At 39.0% G+C, this 15,296-nt stretch overlaps 1 protein-coding gene across 1 annotated transcript in view; it reads left to right on the top strand.

Annotated features, from left to right (window-relative positions):
• The window catches only part of SLC1A7 (solute carrier family 1 member 7), a 56,297-nt gene that overhangs the window by 5,155 nt on the left and 35,846 nt on the right, over positions 1-15,296 (top strand). Inside the window, exon 3 of the mRNA XM_075509283.1 lies at positions 11,812-12,027. Within this exon, the coding sequence (XP_075365398.1) occupies positions 11,812-12,027 (216 nt within the window). The remainder of the gene's footprint in view (positions 1-11,811; positions 12,028-15,296) is intronic.

Here is a 15,296-nt window from a genome sequence, read left to right as displayed (position 1 = left end):
AGGGTCTTTGTCCTTGTGCCTGTTCCCTGCCCCATCGTCTTCATCTCAGGTTACCAGTGTTGTACTGATCAACTTCCAGTGGGCCAGAAATTTCATTTTCAGTAAGCGTAATTGCATTGACTTAAGTTTTCTGGGGAGGCCATTGCTGAAACCTGATCTGTTTTACAACTTCTTATCTTGTTGTGACTGATGTTTTGAAGAAGCTGCAAACTCTGACTCAAAAATTTACCACTGCTGAGGCATTTATAATGCTTCTTTTTGGCATGGGTTCCTTTTGGTAGGCAGAGGGCTTACACTGTGGCATTTACCCCAGAAAGGAAATTCAACTCTCTGTTCAAAACCCAGAGGTGCCAGTGAGCCCGCAGTGGAGAGGAGGTCTGGCTCCCAGCACGCTGCAGAGCTCTAGGCAGGCAGAACCGCCATGTGCACCAGACCTCCAGTGTCTTCAAAGACTAATTGCAAAATGTGTGTGCTGCAGATCTGTAAGGCAGGTTGGAGAAGAGGCAGGGCTTGCAAGCCCCTGGTTGTTATTTCGAGATAATACTAGAAACGCACAGATTATTTCTTTCCTGTATTCAGCCGTATAGTTTCACAGACCTTACAGGAACCTAATTCTCTCTTTATCTTTATTTATGGAAGGGCCTTCCATCCCCTCTGTGTAATTTGAGAGAAAAATGAATCAAAATGTTATTAGTAAGGGCTCTCACATACACAGAGTTTGACTGCATAAGCCTTGCTTCTTCAGAAAAGTAGGCTAAAGCCAGCATTACACGGGTTTACACCAGCTGAACCTATTGAGTTCTCTTTGTCTTATATGTCTACCTGTATGTGTAATAGAATATTGCAGCCTTTATTTCAGCACCCTCCTCATTTATATGATTAAGCTTTTATCTGGTAATAGATATAGGGCCCAGTTTTCTAAGACTATGATTAGCAGTAAGCACTGAGACTACTTGTGGGAAAAAGTTGTCAGGGCAGAATTGAACTGTTCAGCTGTCTAACAGGCTTGTAACCCCAGTGAATTTTTTTTTTAGAAAAAGCAGTTTGTTTTGTTTAAGTTTAGGATAATTATTACATTTTTTATGTATTTACCACTAACTGTTTTCTAGACAATTAAGAAATAATGTTTAGCAGAGATTTGATCCTTTTCCATGTACAGAATCTGTTAAAGAAAGATTGTTCCCTTTATAGTTAAATCTAAATAAATGATTTGACCTGTGTTTTTTAAAATTATAAAGCTCGTTCCACTAAGTATGTTGTGCCTGATACAAGCACATATATGCTAATAAAATTTTATATTTATTTGAAGGCTCATTTGGGGGTAGTAAAATATTTGTTACTATTGGGGTTTTGTTGCTGAATTAAATACGATATGCTAAATATAGAACTGTCTTTCTTTAAGGGGATTCCTGTCCATAATGCCATCAGTTCCGGTAATCCCTTATCCTTCTGCTCAGATTCCTGAGTGGGTCATTCTTACTCATGCTGTTAAAGCCTAGTATTTAATTAGAACCTACTCCATTATAGTACCCTTTTCCCCATATCATTTTTTTCCACAGTTCTCTGATTTGGGGAATGCATTGGTGTTTTAACATCCCACTAATGAAAAATACTGTTCATTCTTTTTTAATGGAATTCTGTCATTGTCCAGCTGTACTGTGCCATACCAAATTTTGCCTCTCAGGACTCATTAGTTACATTTGAAGAGTTGACAACTGTATAAACTGTGCAAAAGTATGTGGAGATGCTCTGGGTGCAAGCAGATGTGAACTCACTTAGCCCACGAGCCAAACTGGGCAGACGGGTGCCAGATCCTTGCCGGAAGCCGCATAGCCGCATTAGCATGGCTTTGTGCCCAAGCTTGCCTGTGAAGGACTAATGTGTCTATATGGCTTCCGGACCAGCCTTGGCAGGTCATGTCTGTCTGCAGTTGTCTGTGCAGACTGTGCAGACCCTAACTTCACAGCAACAGTATACCCTAACTTCACAGTATAGTCTTGGGGAATTTAGGGTTTGGTTAAAAACATTCCGTGAGACAGACCATTAGGCTTGGGTAAATTGTGTCGTGCAGTTTTGCTTGCTGTCAGCTGTAGCTGGACCTGGTAATAGACCACAGACTGGAGATTATTTGTCTGTTTTACTGTTTAAGCTTACATTTGTTAGGGATGAAAAATTTGACCCAAGCGCTCAGAGGCCAGTACTGAAATTTACAATCTAAATCTTCTACCATGATTATAAGTCAGTGCCTGATATGGTCAATATTATGTCTATTCAGAAGGAAAATGCAGATCTCTAAAAGGCTATGAAATCTATCTTTTTTCTTATTTATCATTAAATTTAAACCAAGAGGACAGCCAAATTAATTCACTCAATAATACTGGTTTATGTGAATGACAATATGTGCAGTACTATTTCTTCTAATCCATTCCTGGTATTGAGAGATACTTTCTATGTTGTCTTGACAAATTCACGTAATTTAACTGAAGACTGAATGGGAAAGGATAGATAACATAAGCTTCTGGTGACTTTTGGCTTGGTCTTTTCTGCTGTGTATGAGTTAAACTATTCCCTCTGGTCATTCTTTCCTAAATACCAGTCATTCTGTTCTTATGCTTGTGCAGCTGCCAAACTGGGGCATAATCAAGTGCAATCAAATTTATGTACTGTATTATCTAGTGAGGTGTTGAGGAGCAGCTGCAAAATGCTGCCTACAGCTCTCTGAGGAGCCTGCTCAGAACAATGTTTTATAATGTACCAAAGCAGCTGTATTTTCCCATAGAATTAAATTGCTCTTGGAAACACAGGGCTTTTTCTTCACATTATTAAACTCTGGACTTTTCCCTCTATTTCACCTGTGTTACCTTGCCACTAGAAAAATATTGGCACTGGGAAACAGAGGAGGGTAAACCTTCTGCTGGGTTAGTATGGGAAAATCTGTGGGGTACCTGAATGATAACATAAGGTGCGTATAATGTCCCATTTCTGAACTACCTGTCATGTGTATCACTGTAATGTAAATAATAATAAAAATACATTTCACCCCAGTGAGAACAAGCTGTTAGCCCTTTCCTAGAATATGCGATCTGCAGCCTTTATTGTGGAGAAAGTCAGTCTAGAGGTGTGAGTTTTAAGGAGATGACTAGAGGGGATAAATATATTTACTTTCAGAGTGAAAAGCAAAACTGTACTTGGATGAAACTGAAAGGGAAGGATTACCCAAGGGTAAGAAAAACTGGTCAGAGAGCAATCATCTCACTCAACATCATTATACTACTTTAAATAATCTATTTCACTATTATATTGCAGCACTGATGTCAGATTACCCCAAAGGTTCTCCAAAGGATGCTTTGAGATTGCTTGACCCTGTAGAGGAAAATTCCATTCTACCTTCTTAGGAAACCTTATTAAGAATCCCTCCTCTGTGCCTCAGACATCTTCAGAAGTTTCACTACATTATAATCTGTAATATTACCAATGTTCTTAGCTGTGTTTAGGAATACAGAGTCTAATGGTCAGATCCCATACTGTCTTCTAGTGTTTTCTTTTGCTTGTGCAACCTAGCGGTCCAAACTGTTTCAGTGAAACAGTAACCCTAACCCTAACCCTAACCCTAAACCTAACCCTAACTCTGTTGCAGAGTTATGCATGTCATAATGACAAAATTGGACCAACTCAGTACAAATTATTTAGGCAGTGTCAGTAGGGATCTAGTGATGTGCAATAGACATCTATGGTCACAAAGTGAATGGGTGCGGAAAGCACTGAAGTGATTACAAATGGGGTATGAGCAGTTTGTGACCTGACAGAATTTTTCTGTAGTCCTCTAAGGGCTCTAAAGTACTTAGTGTCTTGCAAAAGAAACGGCAATGACATGAGAAGCTTGAGGGGCTGGCTGGATTCCCTCTGTTTCCTTAGGATAGAAACATGTATGATATATAAACAGTTGAATAAACCTGACATTTGTTTATAATCCAAATTTGTGCTTCAAATACTTTTTCCCTTTTCTTAATCTAAAAACACTTGAAAGAACTGACGGAACAGAAAATCAAGTATTATTAAAATTCTTGGCTCTTTCCACACGTATGAAGCTGCACATCCATATTTAATAGATAATTTGTTTTCCTTTGCATCCTGACCTTTGAATTTAGGAAATACTTTCTTTTTATCAGAACAGCTAAATTCAAAAAGCCAGCCTGAATTCTGCGTGAGCTATACTATAATGTTTCAGATCTCCTTTATCAGTCAGCGATCAAAGGTTGCTGTTCATCCCTTCCAGCATTCACAGATGTGTCGCAGTAGCCTCGCATATTGGGCTATTTGGGAGGAAACAGTGATGGAATAGCTGTTGGACATTGATCTTCATTGTGTGCTGTACAAAGTCCTGCCTTGTTTGCATTAGTCCGTAAAAACAGATTTCCTATTGCACACTAAGAAAATACAAAGCATGACGTGAATTCCTGGCAGGATTTTTGCTATATATGTCAGTTTATCATTAACAGTTACAAGTGTTAGATAATACGGAAAAGGAGATCACAACATTTTGGGTAAAAAATAAAACTTTTATGATTTTATAAAGCAATATTTAAAAAACAGAATCTCAAAAAGCTGCATGTTATGATGTACTGGAAATTTAGATTTGGTTTATTTTGTAGATTTCAGTTTCTTTTCCAGCAGCCTATCTGTAAAGTTAAACACAATCACTGCAAATAGTGTATAGCAGACGGTGAGATCTTCTAACATATTGTTCATTTGCTGCTGTTTGAAAATCAAGAGCCGTACTTTCCATCATGCCTGTCACCTTTGAGCTTCCATGGTGTTTAGTAAAATAGCTATATACTGAGGCTCTTAGAAAAGTTAATTCACATTTCAAGTGCCATTTATGGCTGATAATCTAACCATACAGAAACTGCTGCATGGTCCTATTTGTTAAACAGTTTCCACTTTCGGTATTTGTTTTTTTTGAGCATAGACACTGTTTTCATTTATATCAAGATATCTAAACTTTAAAAATGCTGTTTCCTATTACTTGATTTTCAAAGGAGACGAACCTTAGTAGCCCCTTGGACCTTCAGGAGGATTCTAGACTTCTCACTTCCTTTGAAAATCATGCTGTAATACTATGAAACTTTTAATAATACATGACATTGGGGATCATTCCACTGACTACAAGTGATCATGATAGTTCCTTAGTTGTGTTCAGATCAGCAGAAGCCTGTTAGTACACTGGTAGTCTGCAAAACTATTGAGTCTGAGTAAAATTCACAGAGAGCCTAGGTGTCATTTTATTGCCTGTCTGGACTGTACACAAACATACACCGAAAGAGTGTTCATCTGTACAAATGGGCTGTCCTTCTACAAGTGCACAACGTGTACCTGATCCAGCTTAGTTTGGGGTGTGAACAAGGATTATTGCAGGATTTTATCTTCCTGTGTACTTAGACAAATGGAGTCATGCCACATGAGAGGTCCTGGTATCACTCAAAAGTGGGTGGATGGGACTGGAGGTGTAGGGTGGCACCAGCTTCCAACCAAGATGCCACTCGATTGTCTGTAATATGTATACAGGTACAGACCAACAGATGTGCTAACTAGCTGTTTGTGCATGTCTGGGCAGGAGGCGTTTTGTCCTGTGCAGTGTGATATGACATCTAGAGATGAAAAAACTAAACTATAACATATCACTATAAGTAAGGGCAGACCACGTGGGGTGAAGCAGAGACAGGGATGGGCTACGGTCCTCCCACCAGTACCACTGTCACTCCGGCATGTCATGAGAGCAGCAGGTTTCTCTATTGCAGCCGTGGCAGTGTGTTGCTCTGTAGGTATTCTGTCATGTTAGAAGAAAGCAAAAGAATATCCTGGAAAGAAAAAGTCATTCTGATCCCTTTTCTCACTGCTGAAATAATTTTAACTACACTAGAGACTAAGAGCAAAGTCAAGCATCAAACTATAGAAAGATCCAGAGAAAGTTTCTTATCTCTTTCCCTCATTACTGTAAAGAGTTTTATTTTCTTTGTTGCAAACTGTTCCTCCATAAATGGTAGCTCCATGGAAGTGAAGCAGCCTGTCATGAAAGCACAGATAGCTGGGCATAGATGAGGAAAAGTCTTGATGATCCATTGCGATACAGAGATCACTTCAGGCACATCTTTCTTCACTGCAAATTGTTTGTCTTTATAAATGAAGTGCCTTAATTTCTCTGTTTCCTTGTCTATAAAATGGAGATACTGCCTTCCTGTATGATAGTAGGTTATATTAGTAAAGCATTTTAAGATGATTAAATGGCTTGTGCTATGGAAATGGAGATTATTACCATGTTGAAACTTGAAGGCACTGACCTTGACAAAAAGGTAAGCGACAGCCTGCCTGCATGATCAAGCAGCATTAGCGAAGCGAGCACTTCACTTTCATGATGCTCAACTGTAATATAATCATCTCTAATGTAGCTGTTAGAGGAGCTTCCCAACCTCACTGGGAGAACTTGCTTAGGAAGGTCTTTTCTACAGCATGCAATTACAAAATGAGAATGCGAGGGAGGGTACGGGATGAATGAAAACAAACATGATTCTAGGAACAACTGTTGGTGGTTAATACTTGACCATTACTTCTTGACAGGATTAATGTCTTTCTAATCACACTAATCCCTTCTGATAACTTTATCCATAATCCATCTATTTCAAACCAACATCCAGATGGCTTCTGGTGGAGAGGAAGACAAAATAAACATGCAGAATGGGGTCTTAACAGCAGCTTCTTGTATTTCCCCTTTCTGAGGATATAGGTTTTGATGTTGAGACAAGTCAAAAAATGTGCTTTTTATCAGAGACCAACAGAAAAAACTAGAGAATTGCAGAGAAGATAAAAAGTTCTATTTTTATTTGTAAATAAAATATTTCATAAGTACTCTGATGCTTATCAGTGACAGCCAGAACAAGCCTAGAGGTGCTCATAAGGGTTTAGCTACTTGTTTGCATGGGACTAATTAGATTTCCAAGATATTGAAAGAATTCCCTTCCTCATTATGTCAAAATTGCTATAGTAGTTTTGGGGGTTTTACGCGGATTTCTCTCAAAGCAGACATGAAACTTACTACTTAATAGTTTCATTGGTTTGTACTATTATCAATATTTTAAACAACCTAGTAACTGACTTTACATTTTTAATGAGTCACATATAATAATAATTTCTGGAGTTCTTGAGGTCTTCCTCTTCCCTTCTAGTTTCCCCTTAAAAGCTTAATCTAGGTCTCATTAGACCTTCCACTGATCCTGGCTTCGCTCTTCACTCTCCTCCCTCAACAAGGACCCCATAAAGAAATAATTTATCGTAACCTTTCATAAATCACATGGAGACTGCCCAAAAAAGTAAACAAACTTTAATCAAGCCTTCCTAGATAAAATAATTCAGCTAGAATTTTTTTTACTATTGGCAATGAAACAATTAAAGTCTTAGTGAAATAGTTGTCTTAAATATCTGTCCCACTAAAATGCTGCAAGTAAATAAACTTTTTTTAATTATTGGCCATATTCAGCTTTTTATCAAAATGCTGCTATTTGGTTTACTGGCTTTCTGACTTTCTTTCTCCAACAAAAATGTGTCTAGATAGTTCAGAGAAGAGACAAGACAGATTTGGCTGCATCAGAACAACTTATTTCCCAGAAAATAAAGCAGAGTAGATTTAGAATTACTTAAGTCCCAGTAAAAAAGCCAAATATATTTTACTTGTTAAGAACAAAAAAATCAACCTTAGAAAGATTGTAAACCTGAAAATATTGTGAAGCATCAGGTTTGCATTGTATAGAGATCTTCAGATTATCAAAACACAACTTTGAAGATGCTTGAAAGCCACAGACCTATAAGGACCATGGGACAGATAACTTGCACAGATATACAGCAGATACAACAATTTTGGAGGCTATTCTTCAAATCATGTGTAGTCTCTGAGAATGCACAATTTTATCCAAGATTTGTTGGATAAACAAGATAAAATAAAAGAAATGAAGCAGACTATTCTAGACAGCAGAAAGAAAAGCCACAGGAAGATGATTTTTACATGTGATTGGAACAATCTATGCAGGAGATAAAGAGGTCATGGAGCTACTTACTTTATTATGGTGTCTATTATTATATCCAGCACCAGATGTTTCAAAGCAAGGTGCAAGAAACCTCTTAAATCATAGTAATCAGAGATTTCACTTAAATCCTGCACTACAAGATTTAATATCTCATCCAAAACTCATTAACAGATATTTTGGAAGCCTTAGGCTTGACATAATTTTTTGTTCTATACAAACTAAGAAATGGTCCCTGAACACGAAATTAGACTTCTGTGGAAATTTTTTTGCCAGACTGATTAAATAAGTGAGATGTACTGTAATTATTCAGAAAAGCTGCAGATTGTTTTTCATTGTCTTAATCCTGTTTTGTCCATTTGGCAATCATTAAAACATGTTATGGAAGCTATTCATGAAACATACATGTGGAAGCTACCTAGCTACATAGTAAGTCAAATGATTTTAATCTATGAATCAAGTATCTGTCCTGTTATTCCAAGCCTAACTGGATTCTGAAGCTTGACAAGAATTAAAGGTACACTGTTTTTCATACCATTGTGTTTCATGAGAGTCTAGTAGTGGATGTCATGGGGAACATCTCTGTTCAGTCTTAGAAGAAGCTTGGGAAACTGTTGGGGAAGTTTTTATGTAGCCAAGAGTGTCTGATGAAAATTAGATTTAAAGGGAAAACCTGAACATGATACAGTGATCCTAAGTTAAACCATCTGGAAGCTTATTCCTCCTGACTTCCTTATTCCCTAGGAAATAAGAAAAGTACTTTTTCTTGTCATTCTTTGGCTATGTTATGTGAATGTTAGAGCTCTAGAGATCAACAGTGAGGAACTCCTGTGATGTAACTGTGTATTACTTACTTAATACAATAACTGTGATAATCAATATGTCTCTTCATCTTTATGTCTCCTGTCCTGTTCCCTCTGACATCAAATGTATGAAGCCAAATGGAAAATAGTTAATGAGTGATTACTGTCTCATACTAGTTACAGGCATTTCTTTCTAAAAATGATGCTGAGCAATTGCTTAAAATGACACAACCAGTATTACTCCACAGCCTTTGGAGAATTGCTTCCACTGGTCCCTTCTTAAAACTGAGCATTGCAGGCCATGAAAAGCACAGGGCTTTGTCTGAATCCAGACCTTTGTTCATGCTTCTGTCACACCACAGTTACCCCTGTTGCACCTTCATAGTTAATTACTTTTGAGGACTTTCTCATCACAGCATGAACTGAGCATGACTTTATCTGGTGACAGGATAATCTCATTACAGATTATGATCTTGTTAATGAATATCCCCAAGACAGAGCAATCTCATTATTAGCCCCCTCAGGATTTGTCACCTAAGAGCCAATGTATTATTAGATTCTAGCTGCACAACATCCCCCCGATCCTAACGGTCCAACATCTTGAGCCTGAGGTAGCACCCCCAAAGGCACATGAACCACTGGACATATTTAATTAGGATTTTTGTCCTTAAGTAGTTCTGGACATACTTCTTAGGTGAACAATCAAGGCAGTTCAAGCGCTATGTGCAGGGTTCATCTCCCCATTGTTCTGTAGAACAAACACAATGCAGCGGCATCAAGGACAACGGAAACAGTGTGGCTTTACCACATTGATAGTGGCTTCAGGGCAGTACCAGGAAGAGAAGTGTACTGTCTGTCTCCTTGGTAGTGCCCTTTCCAAGTAATCACTGCATGGTGTCCTCCCTACAAGTTACAGATCTGCTGGTCAACAGCCAGGCCTTCATACCACTGGTGTCTATTTCCCTGCATAATATATCTATAAAGAACACTGAAAATTATTACCATGAAAAATATCCAGCTAGTTAAAAATCAACCTGATTTTCATTTTTCCTTTTTTTCTGGGAAGGTTGGGGGGTGGGGGTGGAACAGTGCTGAAGCCTAGTACAATATAGGTATCTCCTTTGGGCATCAACGCGCTGTTGAACTGGCTCAATGCCTGTGAAACCTCAGCCTGTGAGAAGAGTTCAGTCCTAGAAATCTAATAACAACATAGAGATTGTTGTACAGAAAAATAACACATTAATTTGAGCTAAATGTATTTAACTCAACTGTTTTATCAAAAAAATGTTTTAGAATATTTACTGTTCCGTATGGACCCATCCAAGGGAAATGCCAAGGAACTAAGTATCATTGCTGCTACCGTTTTTTTAATATGCAGTGCTATGTTTGTACACAGTGCTGTGTTTGTACACAGTGCTTTACAGACACGCAGAAAGGTGGAATTTTTATCAAATAGGATGATAAAAGAGAGGGAAGAACAATGGTTACAAGAGTGAGAGTTATTGAGATGCTCATTTTCTAAATGATCAATATTACAGTGCAACCAATGTTTTCCTTTGCTCCTATAGTGTTAACAAAACCCATGCTAGATGGGAGATTGGCAATGCAGAAAAGCAATACATTTTCTTAATTAATCTAGTGGATAGCAGGAACCTGAGCACTAAATCCCACCCATTTGATTTCATTAAATCTACTATAAAGGTTAAGCTGCATTTTAGCATTGGCTCTAGACAACCTCACTCAGCAGAGTGGGGTCAAGGAGATCTCATTCAAGGAGGTGCAGCTTAGTAAATGACTGTTTATGAGGAAAGGCCTGATAAATGGCTCTGTTTTGATTAGAAAGCCAGACAGTGGAGCACACCAAATAGTAAATGTGGTGTTTTATTTCACCTGCAGTTTTCTTGAGATTTATGCTTTGAAGAGTTTACAGAGAATTATTCGTAGAATCATAGAATCATTTAGGTTGGAAAGGACCTTTAAGATCATCAAGTCCAACCGTTAACCTAGCACCGCCAAGTCCACCACTAAACCGTGTCCCTAAGTACCACATCTACACGTCTTTTCAATACCTCCAGGGATGGTGACTCAACCGCTTCCCTGGGCAGCCTGTTCCAATGCTTGACAACCCTTTCGGTGAATAAATTTTTCCTAATATCCAATCTAAACCTCCCCTGGCGCAACCTGAGGCCATTTCCTCTTGTCCTGTGCCTTCTTACTTGGGAGAAGAGACCGACCCCCACCTCTCTACAACCTCCTTTCAGGTAGATGTAGAGAGCAATAAGGTCTCCTCTGAGCCTCCTTTTCTCCAGGCTAAACAACCCCAGTTGCCTCAGCTGCTCCTCATAAGACTTGTGCTCCAGACCCTTCACCAGCTTCGTTGCCCTTCTTTGGACACGCTCCAGCACCTCAATGTCTCTCTTGTAGTGATGGGCCCAAAACTGAACACAGTATTCGAGGTGCAGCCTCAGCAGTGCCGAGTACAGGGGGACAATCACTTCCCTAGTCCTGCTGGCCATGCTATTTCTGATACAGGCCAGAAGCCCCACACAACACTGGTGTCACTGGAAACTCAAAGTCTCAGCCTCGGGTCACTTGGAAATAGCGTCAGAGTCTATGTCAGAGCAGCCTGGAGCAAGTTCAGGGACCAAACAGTGCCCTGTCTAATTCGCCTATAAAAGAGGGTCAGTGGAAGCTAAAGCACTTGGCAGCCTGAGCTTGCAAGTTCCTTCAAGTAACTAGGATCTCACATGGCAATTGGGAAACATCCCTTTAGACACCAAGGCTACAGCTTTAGTGTTACTGGCAAGCTTCTAAAAACACTGATACACAGGCAATTCTGAGAGAAGCAGGTAGACTGCAATAATTAGGAAATTAGGTTTTCAGTCGCATTAATGTTATGCAAAAGATACCATATGTGTTGTGTTTTCTTTCCATAGCTTAATGTCTGGGCTAGCAGCCCTGGATGCCAAGACTTCCAGTCGATTAGGTATCATAACCATCACTTACTACCTGTGGACAACATTTGTGGCTGTGATTGTGGGAATAATTATGGTCTCCATTATCCATCCTGGTGGAGCGGCACAGAAGGAGAGCACTGAAGAGGGTGGAAAACCCATCATGAGCTCTGCAGATGCACTGCTTGACTTAATCCGGTAACTACATTAATTCTTTCTGCTTTCTGAAGGTAACATTTTGTACTTAACTTCATGAGGAACTGTGGCCTGAGGATAAGTTCTGAACCTAAGGATGAACATTTTGTTTAAATCAAGGAAAGAAAATTTCAGAAGATGATTTTCAAGTTATCAGATGTTTATACTGGCTGTTTCTAGTAAAATTTAAATGAATGGCCACCAAATGTATCAGAAGTACTAACAACACGAGGACAGGGGGGGGGTTTTACCCCCATAGAATCACATGTAGCCTGTGGAGCTCATAATGAAATCTATTATTAAGGCCAAGGCAGTATTAAAATGTAATGTTAATTTAAATAAGGGCAGACAGTTGTCATAGGCAAAACCTTAAATATAAGAGCTGAAATACACATTTTTCAGGAAATAATTCTTAAAAGTGCTGTTACAACTGCTCATAGTAACACTCAGATGAACAACACAATTAGAAAGACCACTGTTGTGATCTTTTTATTCCTTATTTTTATCACATTACTTGTTCTGCTTTGTGGCTTTTTCTTGTTTGTTTTACTTTGTTTGGCAGAAGGGTGGGTTGTTCTTTCAGACCAGCATTAGAGCACTGATGGCATTTTTATAGCCTTGCCTGAATATCCCTCTTTGTCTCAACATTTCAGGTGCTAGAGGGACTAGTTTCCTCACTGAACATAGTATGTGCCTCAGATTTATTTTGCCCATGCAGAAAGACAAAGTTTTGCCTTTGTTTGGTAGTTTCTCCAGCTGGTGATCTCATACCATATTGAGCAGGGGCGTCTAGGCCCAGATGCCCGTGGGCCAAACCAAACACGAAGAGTTCTCTTTGGAGTTTGACTTACTAAAATTAAAAATGTTGCACAGTTTGTCTTTCAAAAACCCAAGTTCCTGACCCTGACAAGGCATCAGCACACCAAGTACTTTAATTAGGGTTACTGGGACCTCAAATCAGAAGGAACTGGGATGAAAAGCTTATAAAAATCTTTTTTTTCTCCTCCAAGTTGCACTTAGCCAGGCCATCTGAAACCCGCATGTTTTCCTATTGTATCAATGTCTTACTGAGAACGGCCAAATTATATTAGTCATGGAGCAGCAGCTGAGCGCACTCTCTTTTGTAGCTTTCCACAAAACCACCATCTTCATCTGCAACGGGAAGATGCCCACTTCATGGCATCTGTATCTCCTCAGTGACTTTGCCAGGATATATGTGCAGTGGAATTCACGCATGTGTGTTTGTGACATAATGTTAAGTGACATTATTCTGCTTCTGCTGCATAAAGGACTATAATTCCTACACCAAGAGGAAGGAACTGAGGAAGTTACTGGAGCTTTGAATCCCTTAGTATGACACAGTAGCGTAAGAAGTAAAACGGAATTGAAGAAAACTGTAATCTTAATGATTATCTTCATAGTGGCAGTGTTTGGAAGCCCTTTCTGGCATGCTGAGCTGTTTCTAAGGCCTCAGTCTTAGACAAGTGAAGGCATAGTGAGACATACGATGCAACGTTACATCCAAACTGACCTTACAGCTGTCTCTGGAAAGGGTCTCCCTCACCATAGGTTCCCATCCCCTTCCTCACACCAGCCCGGTTGCTTTTTGAGACCCAGAGTAAGCTAGTTCATGGAGATGAGTCAGATGAAAAGTACTGAGGGGATGCAAAATGTAAATTCAGTTCTATAGTATTATGTTTACATAAAACGACCGAATGTCTGTATGACTGCAACCTGAGATCTGAGTTACAATCTAATCTCTTCATCTCTGTCTGGCTAGTCCCTGTACACCACAGGTTTAGTGGTGAGGTTTGGGAACACTTTATTCTGCTGAGCCTCATTGCAGGTAAAATACTGTGTCCTGATCTAAACATTTGCAAATATCATCTATAATTTAACTTTCTACAAACATTTACGTGAGCAAATCATAATATTTTGCATGCATATTTCAGGTATTCATGTTTCCAATCAGGCATGCGCTTTTAGTCTGCGAAACCTTAAAGTCTTCACTGGTTTGGGCAGATGTCAACAACGACAGGCCAACAACCCACTCTCATTACTGAAGCTTAAAAAGAGAGAATAAAGCTCTCTCCTTTTGCTGTGCTAAGCAGCAGTCACAGCTGCAATCTTTCTACCCTGAGTGCACAAACTGATGGTTTTTATTCCTCCACCACAGAAATAACCACATTTACTAAATAAATAAATAACACAACTGTGGGGAATGGGCTTTCAGCCTAGGCAAACACTATGGGTGAAATCCTGGCTCTGCTGAAGTCAATTGCAAAACTCCTAAATATCTATGTGGAAGTCTGGATTAAATATAATGATGTATATGCTGGTTTGAGCTAGAAAAGCTGATCCTTTAGCTCAATGATAAATCACTTCCATTCACAGCTGGAGACCATCTTTTTAGGCCCAGATTGGCTTATCTTCTCAATTCATTAATTTCCTCTCAATTTATCAATTGCACATGTGCACAGAAGTTTACACAGGAAACATCTGGTGTTCTGCAAATGAAGAATACTAAATGTACAAGTGGAGAGATGATATATGTGATATAATTGTGGGGTTTATTTTAAAAGCATGAATCTTGGCATGGTGATACATGTATTCACCCTCACTGATTTCAGATTTGAAGCCACTTTGAAATGATGAAATGCATTATTATTTCTTGTGATGTTATATATGACATTGTCAGGTCTGGAATTTCTGGCAGGGAGGATGTTGCTAGAAATTGAATTTCTTGAATTTTTGGGTGAGGATTTTGCTTTTAGAAGTGGTTTTAATCAGAAATTAAAGAACATACTGACTTAGCAATAAATGAAACCAAGAACTACTGCAGAGCGTCATGGTCATCCTAAACACCTGCAACATTAATCAGTAATTGCATTATTATTCTGCATTATTTTGCAGATGGTGCTTCCCCTGTATGTTTGTCTGTTATGTAAGAAAACCAGCAATAAAAACTCCAGTGCATATGACTTGATTAGGACATAACAGTGTGACACTGTACTGCATAATTCTGAAATGGCTCTAAACCTCACATCAACCTACTGAATTTCATGCCTCAAAAATTGTATCCACAAGTCAACCATTTTTTGCCACGCTAAACAGCAGTACTTGAAAGACTTCCTTTCTAAAGGGAACCCCAAGAGACTGGGGACAAGATCTGTGGATGTGAATCTGCCCCTACTTGATTTCGTCCTAGATTCAATCTGGACAGAGGCCACTGAATGCAGCATAATAGAAGTATTTTCAATATTCAATTAGTC

This window comes from Mycteria americana, chromosome 7 (assembly GCF_035582795.1).
Source record: "Mycteria americana isolate JAX WOST 10 ecotype Jacksonville Zoo and Gardens chromosome 7, USCA_MyAme_1.0, whole genome shotgun sequence".
Taxonomy (NCBI): domain Eukaryota; kingdom Metazoa; phylum Chordata; class Aves; order Ciconiiformes; family Ciconiidae; genus Mycteria; species Mycteria americana.
The sequence above is the reverse complement of the archived record's forward strand: the minus strand, read 5'-3'. Positions and strand labels throughout refer to the sequence as shown.